General features: G+C 39.0%; 1 protein-coding gene across 1 annotated transcript; it reads right to left on the bottom strand.

Moving 5' to 3' along the window:
• Positions 1–2,483: 2,483 nt before the first annotated feature.
• LOC130738162 (probable galactinol--sucrose galactosyltransferase 2) lies at positions 2,484–12,503 on the bottom strand. The gene is made up of 14 exons (XM_057590088.1): positions 12,325–12,503; positions 11,453–11,712; positions 11,106–11,196; positions 10,957–11,005; positions 10,693–10,784; positions 10,500–10,598; positions 10,127–10,240; positions 9,634–10,044; positions 3,910–4,051; positions 3,718–3,785; positions 3,500–3,634; positions 3,207–3,430; positions 3,030–3,118; positions 2,484–2,825 (listed from the first exon to the last, which is right to left on the bottom strand). Exons 1-14 carry the CDS (start codon positions 12,501–12,503, stop codon positions 2,484–2,486), a joined length of 2,295 nt encoding a protein of 764 aa, XP_057446071.1.
• Between the last annotated feature and the right edge of the window lie 953 nt (positions 12,504–13,456).

Raw genomic sequence — 13,456 nt, 5'->3', positions numbered from 1 at the left:
TAATCAAGGAAAAGTTTGTGAAAATAGTGTTTTATTTAAAGTGTTCTTATGATGTTCTTCCATATTCATAGAAAAATTATTAGAAAGAGTCTTTGATCTTGAAAGCATTGAGACTATGCGAAAATTATGTTTTTCTTCGAATGTTCTTATTACCTTCAAGCAAAAACCTTTAGAAGGAAAGCTTCAATATTGCAATGGAAAATGGTTTTGAATTTCAAGGTTTTTGGGGGGAAATTTCGTCATCAATGAGGGCATATGTTTATGATCGATTCGATTGCCCGATTAGTAACGTTACTCTGACTGTTTGTTGGTAGGACATTTCCTTGTTTAGACCTAGCTTCAAGGAGCAACCCGAGACTTTTAGGAAAGTGTACCTTTGAGGTAAGGACACTTCGGCTTGGACATAAAAATCTTGATTGTGTATGCTATGGATTGTTAGAGTGAACATGATTGTAGGATTATCAGTGATTGTATATGCTAGGAATGATATATAATTGTTTGTGCAATAGATGCTAGCTGTTCTTATTATGAATATGCCTATGTGATTAGGATGCTAGCTTTAATTATTGATCAATGCATGCAAATTATATTACTATATGAGATATATGAGATGATGTTCATGCGATGCACTTGAAAGGCAAAGCCTAGAGATGATATGAATGATATATGATTGCTTGTGCAAGTCAATGATTTTAACATTGAAGGAATAAGTTTAAAAAACATTGAAGGAATTAAATGATTTTATATAAACAAGAGACTTTACAAATTAATCCAAAAAAATTAATTGGTTCAATTGAAATCCCTAACATTTTAAATTTAAATTGACTAATTTTCAAGAATTCTTCATCCAAACATACACTAAATGATTGGAAAAAAAAGGCTTAAATAAGTTTTTGGTCCCTATCATTTACTAAATGCTTGGTTTTCATCCCTCGCCGGAGTAAAGGTGGGTTTTAGTCCCTAACCTTTGTCAAAAGGCTTGGTTTTGGTCCCTCCGGAGCTCTGGGTCAACGCCGGAGCTCCGGTGGCCCATGTGGCATGGCCACGTCAGTTGAATGAGCTTATGTGGAATTTGATTTTCTTTTTCATTTAAATTAAAAAAAAACCTAATTAATTAAAAAAAATTATTCAAAATTCTAAAAAACAAAAAAACTTAATCAAAATAATAAATGGAGTAATAGTACAAAAATGTCCTCTTCCCTCTCACTGCTCCTTCACTCCATTGCAATGTCCTCAGCCACATTCCCTTTCCTCTCCGGCGAGCTCGCCTCCGCCGTGTTTCCTTTCTTCTTCGTCGATTTCTCTTGATAATGGACCGCAATGTCGTCGTCGTGCTCCGGTAGGCCTTGAATCTCGGAAACATCCCACCACCGCCGTCGTCGTTAACCATTTTCTTGATAAAGGTGTAAACTTGATGCTCCTTGCAGATCGACGATGCCCCGCCGCTTAACCACCATGCCAGGTGTGAAGGGGTTCACGAAGATGGTTATTTCACACTTAGAACCTTCATCACTCTCAGATCCCTGATTTGGTTTCGGGAACGCAAGTCGGGATCGATCTGAGATTGTTCTGGGTTGTCCAGTAGCACTTGGAGGTCCGATCTGTTCTGGGTTGTTAAATTTTTCTGGGTTATGGGTTCAATTGTTTTCGCGTTGTCTTTCTTCGATCCCGTTTTGGAGTGCTTTGAGCTTCTCTGAATCTATGGGTTACATTTTCTAAACTGTCACTTTCTTCTAGCCTTTGCTGCGTTATGTTTATGTCTGCAAATTGTTTTGGGTTCTTAACTTGTCTAAGGAGGGAAATCTGGGAGGATTAATTGAGTATACTTTTCACTTTGGGTCATTTGGCCATGGTTTCAACATGTCTCTAATTCTGTAAATGTCAGACCTTAAAAAAAACTTGTGTTTTGAATCCATAGGTGTCTTCTGGGCTATTTTTGCGTGGTCTTTTACGATTCAATTGTTTGCAACAAGGATTTAATAATTTTCAATTGCAACTAATAACAGTGAGAGGGAAGAGGGCATTTTTGTACTATTACTCCATTTATTGTTTTGATTGAGTTTTTTGTTTTTTAGAATTTTAAATAATTTTTTTTAATTAATTAGGTTTTTTTTAATTTAAATGAAAAAGAAAATCAAATTCCACATAAGCTCATTCAACTGACGTGGTCATGCCACATGGGCCACCGGAGCTCCGGCGTTGACCCAGAGCTCCGGAGGGACCAAAACCAAACATTTTGATAAAGGTTAGGGACTAAAACTCACCTTTGCTCCGGCGAGGGACGAAAACCAAGCATTTGGTAAAGGTTAGGGACCAAAAACTTATTTAAGCCCAAAAAAAAAGTAAGTAAGAGGCAAATATGACTATGATGAAATAGTTGCCGCAGTGTGTGAACGCTACTAGTCAACTTCCAAAATTATGTAGATATAAAAGGGTGAGCGTTATTCTTATTACATAATTATATTGCTTGAGCAAGACCTGATTCAAAGACTAATGGAGGAAACACTAAGGTCCTCAGAGTGAGAGCATGTAACATCAAAATTTTGATAAACAACCTCAACTTCTCTTATTTTGCATTCACCTTGAAGCTCAAAGGTTAGTAGTCCATAGCTCTCATGGTATGTGAACTTGACCTCTGCTTTGTCAATTACACAATTGCTTGGTTTAGTGTTTGAGTAGGCTCCAAAACGACCACACCCTCGTACTTGGATCATCACAACACGTCCACTTTTGTTTTGACAACTACAAATAGCTTCAGTTGCTCCTCCTGAGTTGAACATGTCAAGCAACCGAATTGGAGCAAATTCTAGTTTTGCACCAAAAACCTGAAAATGTAGCACGCCCAAACATATGAAACTAAGTAGGCTGGCAGTTGGCTATGTTTGGATATATATGGAAACGAAAATTCACACTCATGAACAAAACTCTTATTATTATGAATTGGAATTTGAACCCCTGCAGCAATCTAAACATGCATTAAGTGAATGAGTCCAAACGTCCAAAAAGGAACAATGACGTGCACAACTTACCCTAATAGGAGAAATGGTGAAGACCTCACATTTTAGAACTCCCAAGGAGACTTCAATAATTCTCCCCTTGGGAAGTTTAGTAAGCTTTCCTGGAAATGATGAATTTCTATTAGCTACTGTACGGAACAAGTTGGTTGTAATTGAGGAATTGAATTGGTTTGGAGTTAGTTAAATAACCTGAGTTGAAAGCATAAACTGCAGAGTCTCCATTCCAATCCTCACCAGCAATCTCCTGAAGTGAATCAACATCTTCTGCACTAATTGAACCTGTAAGGGATACAGATTCCCAAGCTGGGTCTGATACTGCAGCACCTGGTGTGGGAGGCCATTTTCCAGCTCTTTGGCAATTGAATATACCAACTATCCCAGAAAGCTTGTTCAAGTTCCAAATCTTGAGTAGACTGAAAGAAACAATTCAGATACATAGACAATGAGTGCTATATTGTAATTATTCTATAACATTAACATACCTTTTCCCATCCATAACTGGGTCATCAAATAAACAGTCACGAGTGGGACGACCAGCAAATTTTGCTCTTAGAATCGACCCATCAGGTAATACAAGCTTTCTGATAATGTTCACATTATGCTGACCAGGCTTGTCACTGCAAGTGAGGTTGGCGCATATTTGGATCAGTGTTGTGAGAGTTTACTTTAGTAAAATTGATTATATAGATACATTACTGACCTAACATATATTGGACCACCACCCAGTGCTCTTGCTGCTGCATGAAATTCTGCTGTGTAATGTGTACTCTGTCATGAAAAAAATGGTTACTTATAATGGAGAAAAATACCTTGACAAATAATGCTGCAATTATGGAGGAAAAACCTTAAGTTATTTATGTGTATAAGCTACAAAGGAAGAGAATAATCTCACATAAAACATATCCCAATCAGGAATAACAATCTCCCCTAGCAAAAGACTGTTGAATGCCACAGCAGCTACATGTAGAGTCTGAAATGTTGGTTCATTTGGCATAAAATCTTCAGAAGCTCTAGCAGCAGCACTTCTCTTTGACCTTAAAGTACCATATCACAAAAAACATCACAAACCAACTGATAACACTGGTAATCTCCCGAAACTTTATTGAATTCCAAAACAGAGTACAATCGAGAATGCACAGAACCTGAACTACCAAATTGGGGAAAATACAAGAGAATTGGGAAATTGGGGAAGAACACTGAATTCTAGGGTTTCCTAGAGATCCCACGATCTCTCTGGTTCCTCAACCAGGTTTTCAACACTAAAATTCCGATAACTTCTTCTCTAAGCTATTTCCCTATTTATACTTGATATCTATTCTAACTGCCACAGCTGGCAACAGCTGTCACTAACAGCTAAACACTTTATTACAGTTTAGTCCTTATATTCTAGTCACTTAACCCACGAGCCCTTCCCCTTCTGGTATAAACCTTCCTAAACCTATCAATACTCCCCCCTAAAAGTCGAACCTTGTCCTCAAGGGGAAACAGGGGAAATATGTCTTGAATTCTTGCAGCTGATTCCCAAGAATTATCACAAGAGGGAAGAGTGTCCCAATTGATGAGCACCTCCAAATTGCCCTGCACATCCTCCCTGGTAGCAATCACCTCAGCAGGAGAAACTTCCAGTTCTAACTCCTCATTGAGCATGGGAGGGAGAGGCTGTGGTTGCTGATCAGGTTTCAGGGCCTTCTTCAACAAGGAAACATGGAAAACTGGGTGAATGCGAGCATGAGGGGGTAGTTCCAACTTGTATGCAACAGCTCCAACTCTACTAATGACTTGATAAGGGCCATAGAATCGTGGAGCTAGTTTAGCCACAGGCCTAGAAGCTAAAGACTTCAGTTTGTAGGGCTGCAACTTCAGATACACCCAATCCCCTTCCTGAAATTCCACTGGCCTTCGATGCTTATCAGCTTGCACCTTCATCTGATTTTGAGCCTTGATCAAATTCTGTTTCAGCTCAACCAGAACCTCATCTCTATGTAGGAATAGTTGATTAACATCCTCAACCCTAGAAGGTATAGCTCCAGCCTTCAAGAGAATAGGGGGATCTCTACCATACAAAGCTTTGAATGGTGTCATGCCAGCAGAACTGTTATAATTGGTATTAAACCAGAACTCTGCCCAAGATAACCACTCCAACCAGTGCTTAGGATTAGGACCAACAAAGCATCTGAGATAAGTCTCAAGGCACCTATTGACCACCTCTGTTTGGCCATCGGTTTGAGGGTGATAAGAAGTACTCATTTTCAGTTGTGTGCCAGCCATTCTGAACATCTCTTTCCAAAACTGACTAAGGAACAAAGGATCTCGATCAGAAACTATGGTTGTAGGGAAACCATGTAATTTCACCACCTCTTTGATGAACACCAAGGCTACATCCTTAGCTGAGAAGGGATGCCCCAACGCAAAGAAATGAGCAAACTTGGACAGTCTATCCACTACCACTAATATAGTATCTTTGCCTTTGACTCGGGGAAGTCCACCAACAAAGTCCATGGACACATCCATCCATACTTGAGTGGGAATAGGAAGTGGTTGTAGTAATCCTCCAGGAGCTAATGTAGAGTACTTCTGTCTTTGACAAATGTCACAAGCTTCAACAAATTTTCTGATATCTGATTTCATGCCCTCCCAAAAAAGAAAGCTAGCAATCTTCTTATAAGTCCTAAAATGGCCAGAATGACCCCCCATTGGAGTGTCATGGCACTCAGACATGATCAATGGAATCTTGTTGGAGTTTTTGGACAACACCAATCTATCTTTGTAGTATAAAATTCCCTTCTTGAAACTGAACCCCTTGTGAGCTGTAGGAGAAATCAGCAGATCCTGAATCACTTTAGCTAATTTGGGATCCTGGTGTAACTCTAAATTCCAATCATCTTTCTCAGCAGTAGTAAGAATAGAGAGGGCTGAGTACATCATTTTTCTAGAAAGTGCATCAGCCACAGAATTCTCACTTCCTGGTTTATATTGGATTTCAAAATCCAAACCCACTAACTTCACAGCCCACTTAAACTGCTCATCAGAAAACAGCCTTTGGTCATTTAGAAACTTCAAACTCCTTTGATCAGTTCTGATTACAAAATGCCTCCCCATGAGATAGTGTCTCCATTTTTGTATTGCTTGCACTAAAGCCATAAGCTCCCTTTCATAAACTGATTTCTGTTGTGCCCTTTGTGAGAGGCCATGACTCCAAAAGGCTAGAGGTCTACCTTCTTGCATGAGGACAGCACCAAGTCCTTTACTAGAGGCATCTGTTTCCACCACAAATTGTTTAGTAAAATCAGGTACTGCTAACAAAGGAAGGTTGATCATGGCAGCTTTCAACAGATTAAAAGCCTCCAAAGCAGTTTGGGACCACTTAAACCCATCTTTCTTCAAAAGTTCAGTCAAAGGCTTAGCAATCTTTCCATAATCCCGCACAAACCGTCTATAATAACCGGTTAAACCCAAAAAACCCCTAAATCCCTTAATGTCTTTGGGAATAGGCCAATCCTTCATAGCTTCAACCTTGGATTGATCTGCTGCTACGCCCTCCCCTGAAATAATATGGCCCAGGTATTCCAAACTCTGCTGACCAAATGTGCACTTCTTTCGGTTTGCTGTGAGTGAATTCTTTTCTAGAAGAGCCAAGACTTGTTGTAGGTGATTGGCATGAGAAGACATATCAGGGCTGTAAACCAAAATGTCATCAAAAAACACTAGAGCAAACTTCCTCAAATAAGGCTTAAGAACTTCATTCATGAGGGCTTGAAACGTAGATGGTGCATTAGTAAGCCCAAAAGGCTTGACCAGAAATTCATAATGCCCTTCATGTGTTCTAAAAGCTGTCTTTTCTATATCCTCTTCCTTCATCCTGATTTGGTGGTATCCGGATTTTAAATCTAGCTTGGAAAACACCTTAGCTCCCCCAATCTCATCCAACAACTCCTCAATGATTGGAATAGGAAATTTGTTGGGAATGGTGATCTTATTAAGAGCCCTGAAATCCACACAGAACCTCCACCCTCCATCCTTCTTTTTAACCAAGATAATGGGACTAGAGTAAGGACTCACACTTGGCCTTATGACCCCAGCCTCTAGCATTTCTGCCACCAACCTCTCTATCTCATTCTTTTGGTAATGAGGACATTTGTAAGGCCTCAGATTTGGGATCTCAGCTCCCTCTTTCAGATGAATGGCATGGTCATGCCTTCTCCTAGGTGGTAATCCCTGAGAATCTTGAAAAACTGAAGCAAATGCAGCCAAAACCTTTGACAAATCTGCTGGAACAGTGCTGGCTTCCCTGTCCCCTTTGGTTCCCTTTTCACAATGGACCATTAAACCTTCCCCTTCCTCCAACAAGACCTGCATAAGTGCTCCATAGGTCAACTCAGATTTGGTCAAAGTAGGATCTCCCTCCAAGGTGATCCATTGTCCTCCTCTCCTGAGAGACAACCTCATCTTACCAAAATTGGCCTTAATATCTCCCAAACTAGCCAACCAATCTAACCCCAGCACCAGGTCAACACCACTAAGACAAAAAAGATAGAAGTCTTGGATAACCTCTAAGGTCTGAATCATGAGCTTCAGTTTAGAGCACTTTCCCCTACACATGGTCTTGTGTCCATCCCCTACTTCCACTGTAAAAGATGGGGTGTTAGCCACTGGCAGCAACATTTCTCCAATTAGTTTCTTGGAAATGAAGCTATGTGAGGCTCCACAATCAATTAGCACAACCACTGCTCTACCTTCAATAATGCCTTTCATCTTCCATGACTTGCTAGTGGTAAAACCAGCCATTGAGCACAATGAAAGTTGTAAAGAATTGAATTCTCCTGAGAGAGCATCTTCAAACTCCCCTCCCTCTAAGTCATCTTCCTCCTCCATGATCAACATTCTGAGATGCCTATTTTTACACTTGTGATCCCTACTAAAAGGCTCATCACATCTAAAACACAGGTTCTTTTCTCTTTTCTCTTTCATTTCTGCAGCAGTCAAGTGTTTATAATCTCCTCCCCTAGCCTTCACAATTTCACTGCCTGACCCACTCCTAGCAGCACTCCCTGCACTGTCTTGTTTCTGTTCTGTGCTATTGTGTGGTTCTATGGTAACCACCTTATTGTAGTTATTCTGTCTATAAGAATTGGCAGACCTGACAAAACCACCTCCTTTCTTGGAAACAGCCACATTCTTTTGTTCAATAAGAATGGCCTTCTGAATGACCTCAGCCAGTGTATGCAACTCAAAAAGCCTAACCTCAGCTTTAATTTCTTCCTTAAGTCCATTCAAAAATATACCTCTCACGAAATCATGATCTATCTCTTTCAATGCTCCAGCATATTTTTCAAAGTCATCAATGTAATCATCTAAAGAACCTACTTGCTTCAAAGATAACAACAATTCAAAAGGATTTTGTATCATAGAGGGTTGGAACCTTCTTACCACAGCCAATTTGAATGCTTCCCATGATGGTGATGGATTGCACCTCTCCCACCATTGAAACCAACTGAGAGCTCTTCCTTCCAAAGCCACCATAGTTGCCTGCATCCTTTCTTCCTCAGTTACCTCCCTCAGAGCAAAATAACGCTCCAATTTCTGAGTCCAACCAACTGCATCAGATCCAGAAAAGACTGGGATTTCCAATTTCCTCCATCGATTCTTGATAGGAACTCGATTTCGCTCCTCTCTGTTCCTTCTTCCATCGGTTTCGTCTTCCTCAGAGAAATCCCGATCGTGATTCTCCAACCTTGCTCGCAGCGCTGCAATGAGATCCTCAGCCACCTTCGTGCGCGCCTCATTCAGCTCCAGACGTGTGCGTAAACCTTCGGTTTCCTGTCGCAATTCTTCTCGCTCCTGGTTCCAGCTTCCCTCGCTTCTTGCCATGGTTCTTGTCTTGACCATTCAGAGTAGCACAATCGCGTGATTCAGGCACCAGGATGGTGCTCTGATACCAGTGATAACACTGGTAATCTCCCGAAACTTTATTGAATTCCAAAACATAGTACAATCGAGAATGCACAGAACCTGAACTACCAAATTGGGGAAAATACAAGAGAATTGGGAAATTGGGGAAGAACATTGAATTCTAGGGTTTCCTAGAGATCCCACGATCTCTCTGGTTCCTCAACCAGGTTTTCAACACTAAAATTCCGATAACTTCTTCTCTAAGCTATTTCCCTATTTATACTTGATATCTATTCTAACTGCCACAGCTGGCAACAGCTGTCACTAACAGCTAAACACTTTATTACAGTTTAGTCCTTATATTCTAGTCACTTAACCCACGAGCCCTTCCCCTTCTGGTATAAACCTTCCTAAACCTATCACCAACTACTCCAAAATCTTAAGTTGTTGGGTAATATAATTCATGCATTAGCCCATTAAGTTTGAAGCATGCATATTGCCTAGAAACACCTACCTTGGGCTGAATTTGACTTTTTTAATAGAATAATGGAGACAGTGAGGATCGAACTCTAGATCATTTGGTCATAGCCTCTATGATACGATGTCATCAGCCAACTATTCCAAAAGTTAGCTAGATGCTCGATTATATTTCCGACACAAAATCAGCTAGATGTTGGATTTTCCTACACTTCCCCTTTTATTGAAAAAGAGATCTTAAGTGACAAACCTGAATATATAATCATTGTTTGTACTCATTGAGCAAATAAGGTTGCAGCTTCCAAAGTTCTTCACAACTGATTCCTCCAAAGCTTCTTGAAAACGTGTAGTCAGTGACACCCTCCCTCCATAACCAGAACCAAGTGTTTCCAGTATGCACTGAACATCAACCTTCACCCCATCAACACCACAACTTGCAAGGTAAGCATGGAGATCATTATAAAACTCGTCGATTTTCAAGGGATCAATCAGTCCCACTCCCACTGTTTCAATCATTTTAACAACTTCACACACAACATGGCTTAGGTTGCCAGGGGACTGAACTACGGAAGCAATCTTGGGGTTGTATTTTCTCATTTCATCAGATGAAGGATCTACTCCGGCCCAGTACCCGAGTAAGGCATGCCAAGCATATACATATCTGCATTGTAACTAGCATCTATCAATCTTACAAATCACAGTAATAATTGATCAAACTGAGTGATTGTGTAATAAAATTTCACTTTAGCCCGTATTTATGTTTGATGGTTCTGATAAACTGATGCAGATCAACATAACCCTTTTCTGAGTCCTTGAACTTGGGATTTTCCTTTAGACTTTGTAGTCTGGCTCTGAACCTACACATTAAGAAGTGGGATAAAAAAATGATTGCAGATAGGCCTTTGTAAATGAGTAAGATTCCAAAAAAAAGGCAGCTCCGTGCACAATGCTCCCAAAAGGGTTCCGATCATTTGGTCTGTAGTACGCAGCCTTATCTTGTTTTTTATACAAGAGGACAGAAGTTTTTTCTAGGACTTGAACCCGTAATCTCAGTCACATGGCAATAGCTTTTTAGCTCCCCTTCAAATCATCATAATATAGAAATTTAATACGTACTTTTCTTTTTCAAGTGGTACTTCACTGTTTTCTGATGTTGTAATTTGCCATCCATCATCAATGCATACCCATTTTGGGAGACAGCCTCCTTCTGAGAACCTGTATAGACATAAATAATTGATTAGGGTATCTACATAAGGTTTCAACTGATCAAGTTATGTTAAATTGGAATTTTGCCTCATGTCCTTTTCACCTTTTAAGACCTTCATCAATTCCTTGTGCACTGACATTGGTATAAAATGCATCCCAGGTGTTCCATCCAAACCAGTCTACATGTGCTGGCAACTGAAATGCAGATTTGACATCATTAGAGCATGTTTGGATACGGATCAAAGGTCCTTTATTGGAGCTTATGTACTAGAGGATTTATTTCTAGTGCTTTAATTTTATAATAGATAAGCTCCAATAAGTGCTCCTTATACCACATCCAAACAGCCTTTAAGACTTATTGCCTTACCTCTTTGTCATCTACGAGCCTAAATGTTCCTTTGTGCTTCTCCAGTATCCTATATGAATGAACATTAGTTATCTCCTCCAACTCCAGTTTTGAAATACCTAATTAAGAATATGTTCTACCAAACTACTCTGTATCTTTTTCCGACTTACTTCATGGAGTTTCTTATCAGCTTAAACGGGTTGTCCCCTGAATTCACATAAACTGCTTCTGTTACCTTGGTGGTTTCCACATTGGAATCACCTGAGGCAATTCATCAGATAGTTGATACTTAAAAAACCAAAAGTAATAAATAGTACTACAGAAAATAGGAGAAAGAAAAACACAATAATACGTGCATGTTTGGATACACGATAGAAAATCGTGGTGAGCCAAAATCATGGTAGACGGAAGCAACTTTCCTTAGCTTTTACTTTAATTTGTCTACAATGATTTTGACTTAACCATGATTTTCTATCATGTATCTAGACACGCACTGCATATTCTATTTCTAACTAACCACTTTCAATGCAGAACTCAAGCTCATCTATGATTGTTCCTTGCAAACTGGTCCTGAACTGCCCATCCAAAATAGGCAAGAAGAGAATAAAGAAAGTTCCTTCTGATATTGGCTCGCAAATTTTTTCTTGAATGATGGACTTATCTCTTGCTTCCACAAGAAGCATTTGAGTTTCTGTTGGCACATCACGACCTGAATCTCCATATCCTGGTATCATCCACCAGACTTTGAATCTGAATATACATGTTAACCTGAACCCCCTGCAGTTAAGAAAGTATTCAACACCAATATTCAAAAAATATTTGGTTTTACTAGTAAAAATAAACAATTGTACTAGCTTAATCTCTGCTACAATCTCATTTGATCCATGTTACTAGTTGAATGAAAATTAATTATAAGATGGTAATTATAGCCTATCTTATATCTCTTTATTAGAGGCTCCTCATATATTGATAATTCACTTCGCAAAATTTCACACTTCAAATGTCCAGCCCTGAGTTTGAAGGAATCAGGAATGCCTTGAAAAGTCTCACATGAACTAAACATATGACTAAATAAATAGGGAAAATATTTTCTTCATACCTCATTTTGAGGTGGAAGGAGGTGGAAGAGGAGAGAGATAGGAAGAAAAGAAAAAGTATGAGAGAGAAAGTATGAGATGTGATAGATGATAAGAAGAGATAGGTAGAAACAAAATAGGTGGAAATGAAGTGTTTAAAAGATGAGATGTATATTATATCATTACTCAATAAATAGTTCTTATAAAAGTAGAGCAACCCTCACTCCAAAGATAGATTTTGATAGAATTAAACTTAACCATAATTATGCATGTTATAGCAGCATAATTGATGAAAACTTAAAGGGGTACCCACTTGAGAAATCCAAGGCTGAACGTATGGCGACTGCTTGGAGTTTGTGAAGTTGCACCAACAAAAGCTCCTTCACTTGTGAGGGGTGTAATGGTAATGTTACTCGGGACATGAGTAAGAATAGCCTTGCCACGCACCGTGAGGCACTCGTTTCTGATGCAAGTGGCAGAACTGATGGTCATCTTGAGCTAAACACATGAACTATAACTCAAGTTGAAGTGGGAGCCAAGTGATGAACGATAAGGCTTTATATATATTAGATTTTGGGTAACTAAAAGATTGAAGAACATACTAGTACAAAGCAGCTTGAGTTTAAATCTAGTGGAACGATTTCAAATAAAGGAAATGAATGTTTCAACTTTCACAAATAGTGTAATGCATGCTATTGAAGTATTAAATAAAGAGTAATTTAGTAAATTATTTTAATAGGTAGAAATATTTTAAAAGGACAAAAAATTGTAGTAAAAAAATAATTTGACGATAATTTTTATTCTTATGTATTCAATCAAATCTTTACACCAAAAAGAAAAAATTATTAAAAAAATATCCAAATCTTAAACAAATAGCATTGCTTGCTGAAAAGTGAGGTCAATTTAACCGCACCGAATCGAGCTATCAAAAGTGTGCTAATTACCTAGGTGATGACGATGGTTAACAAGAGGTGGTGTCATAGGATTAATCAATTCATAAAGTTTCCTATCATCCACCGAGAATCTCATTGAAGAGAGGAACAAGAAGATTGAATGAGAATAAAAACGAAGGAATACACAACTATGGAACAGAAAAATGGTAGCTGCCCCGCGCAATGCAAAATGTTGGCGGAAACATAGCTTCTGAATTCAACGACAAAACTACACATTCGGTGTGTTGAAGTCATTTTTTTTTGTTGTTAAAATGGTGTGTTTGTTTTTGTCAATTATTTTTGTCGGCATTTGTTTGTTTTTGTCAATGATGCTTGGAATTATAGCCCAAAGGGTTGTCAAAACGGCACTTACAACATGTGAGACTAAATCTCAGGGAGTGCTACAACAATGCATAAAAACATATGAAAATGAAGCTCAAATATGCACACTCAGCTAACACAATCAACATATTCATGAAGTAAAATCCTAAAAGATCAAACAAAAACCTCTCA

This window comes from Lotus japonicus, chromosome 1, assembly GCF_012489685.1.
Source record: "Lotus japonicus ecotype B-129 chromosome 1, LjGifu_v1.2".
Taxonomy (NCBI): domain Eukaryota; kingdom Viridiplantae; phylum Streptophyta; class Magnoliopsida; order Fabales; family Fabaceae; genus Lotus; species Lotus japonicus.
The sequence above is the reverse complement of the archived record's forward strand: the minus strand, read 5'-3'. Positions and strand labels throughout refer to the sequence as shown.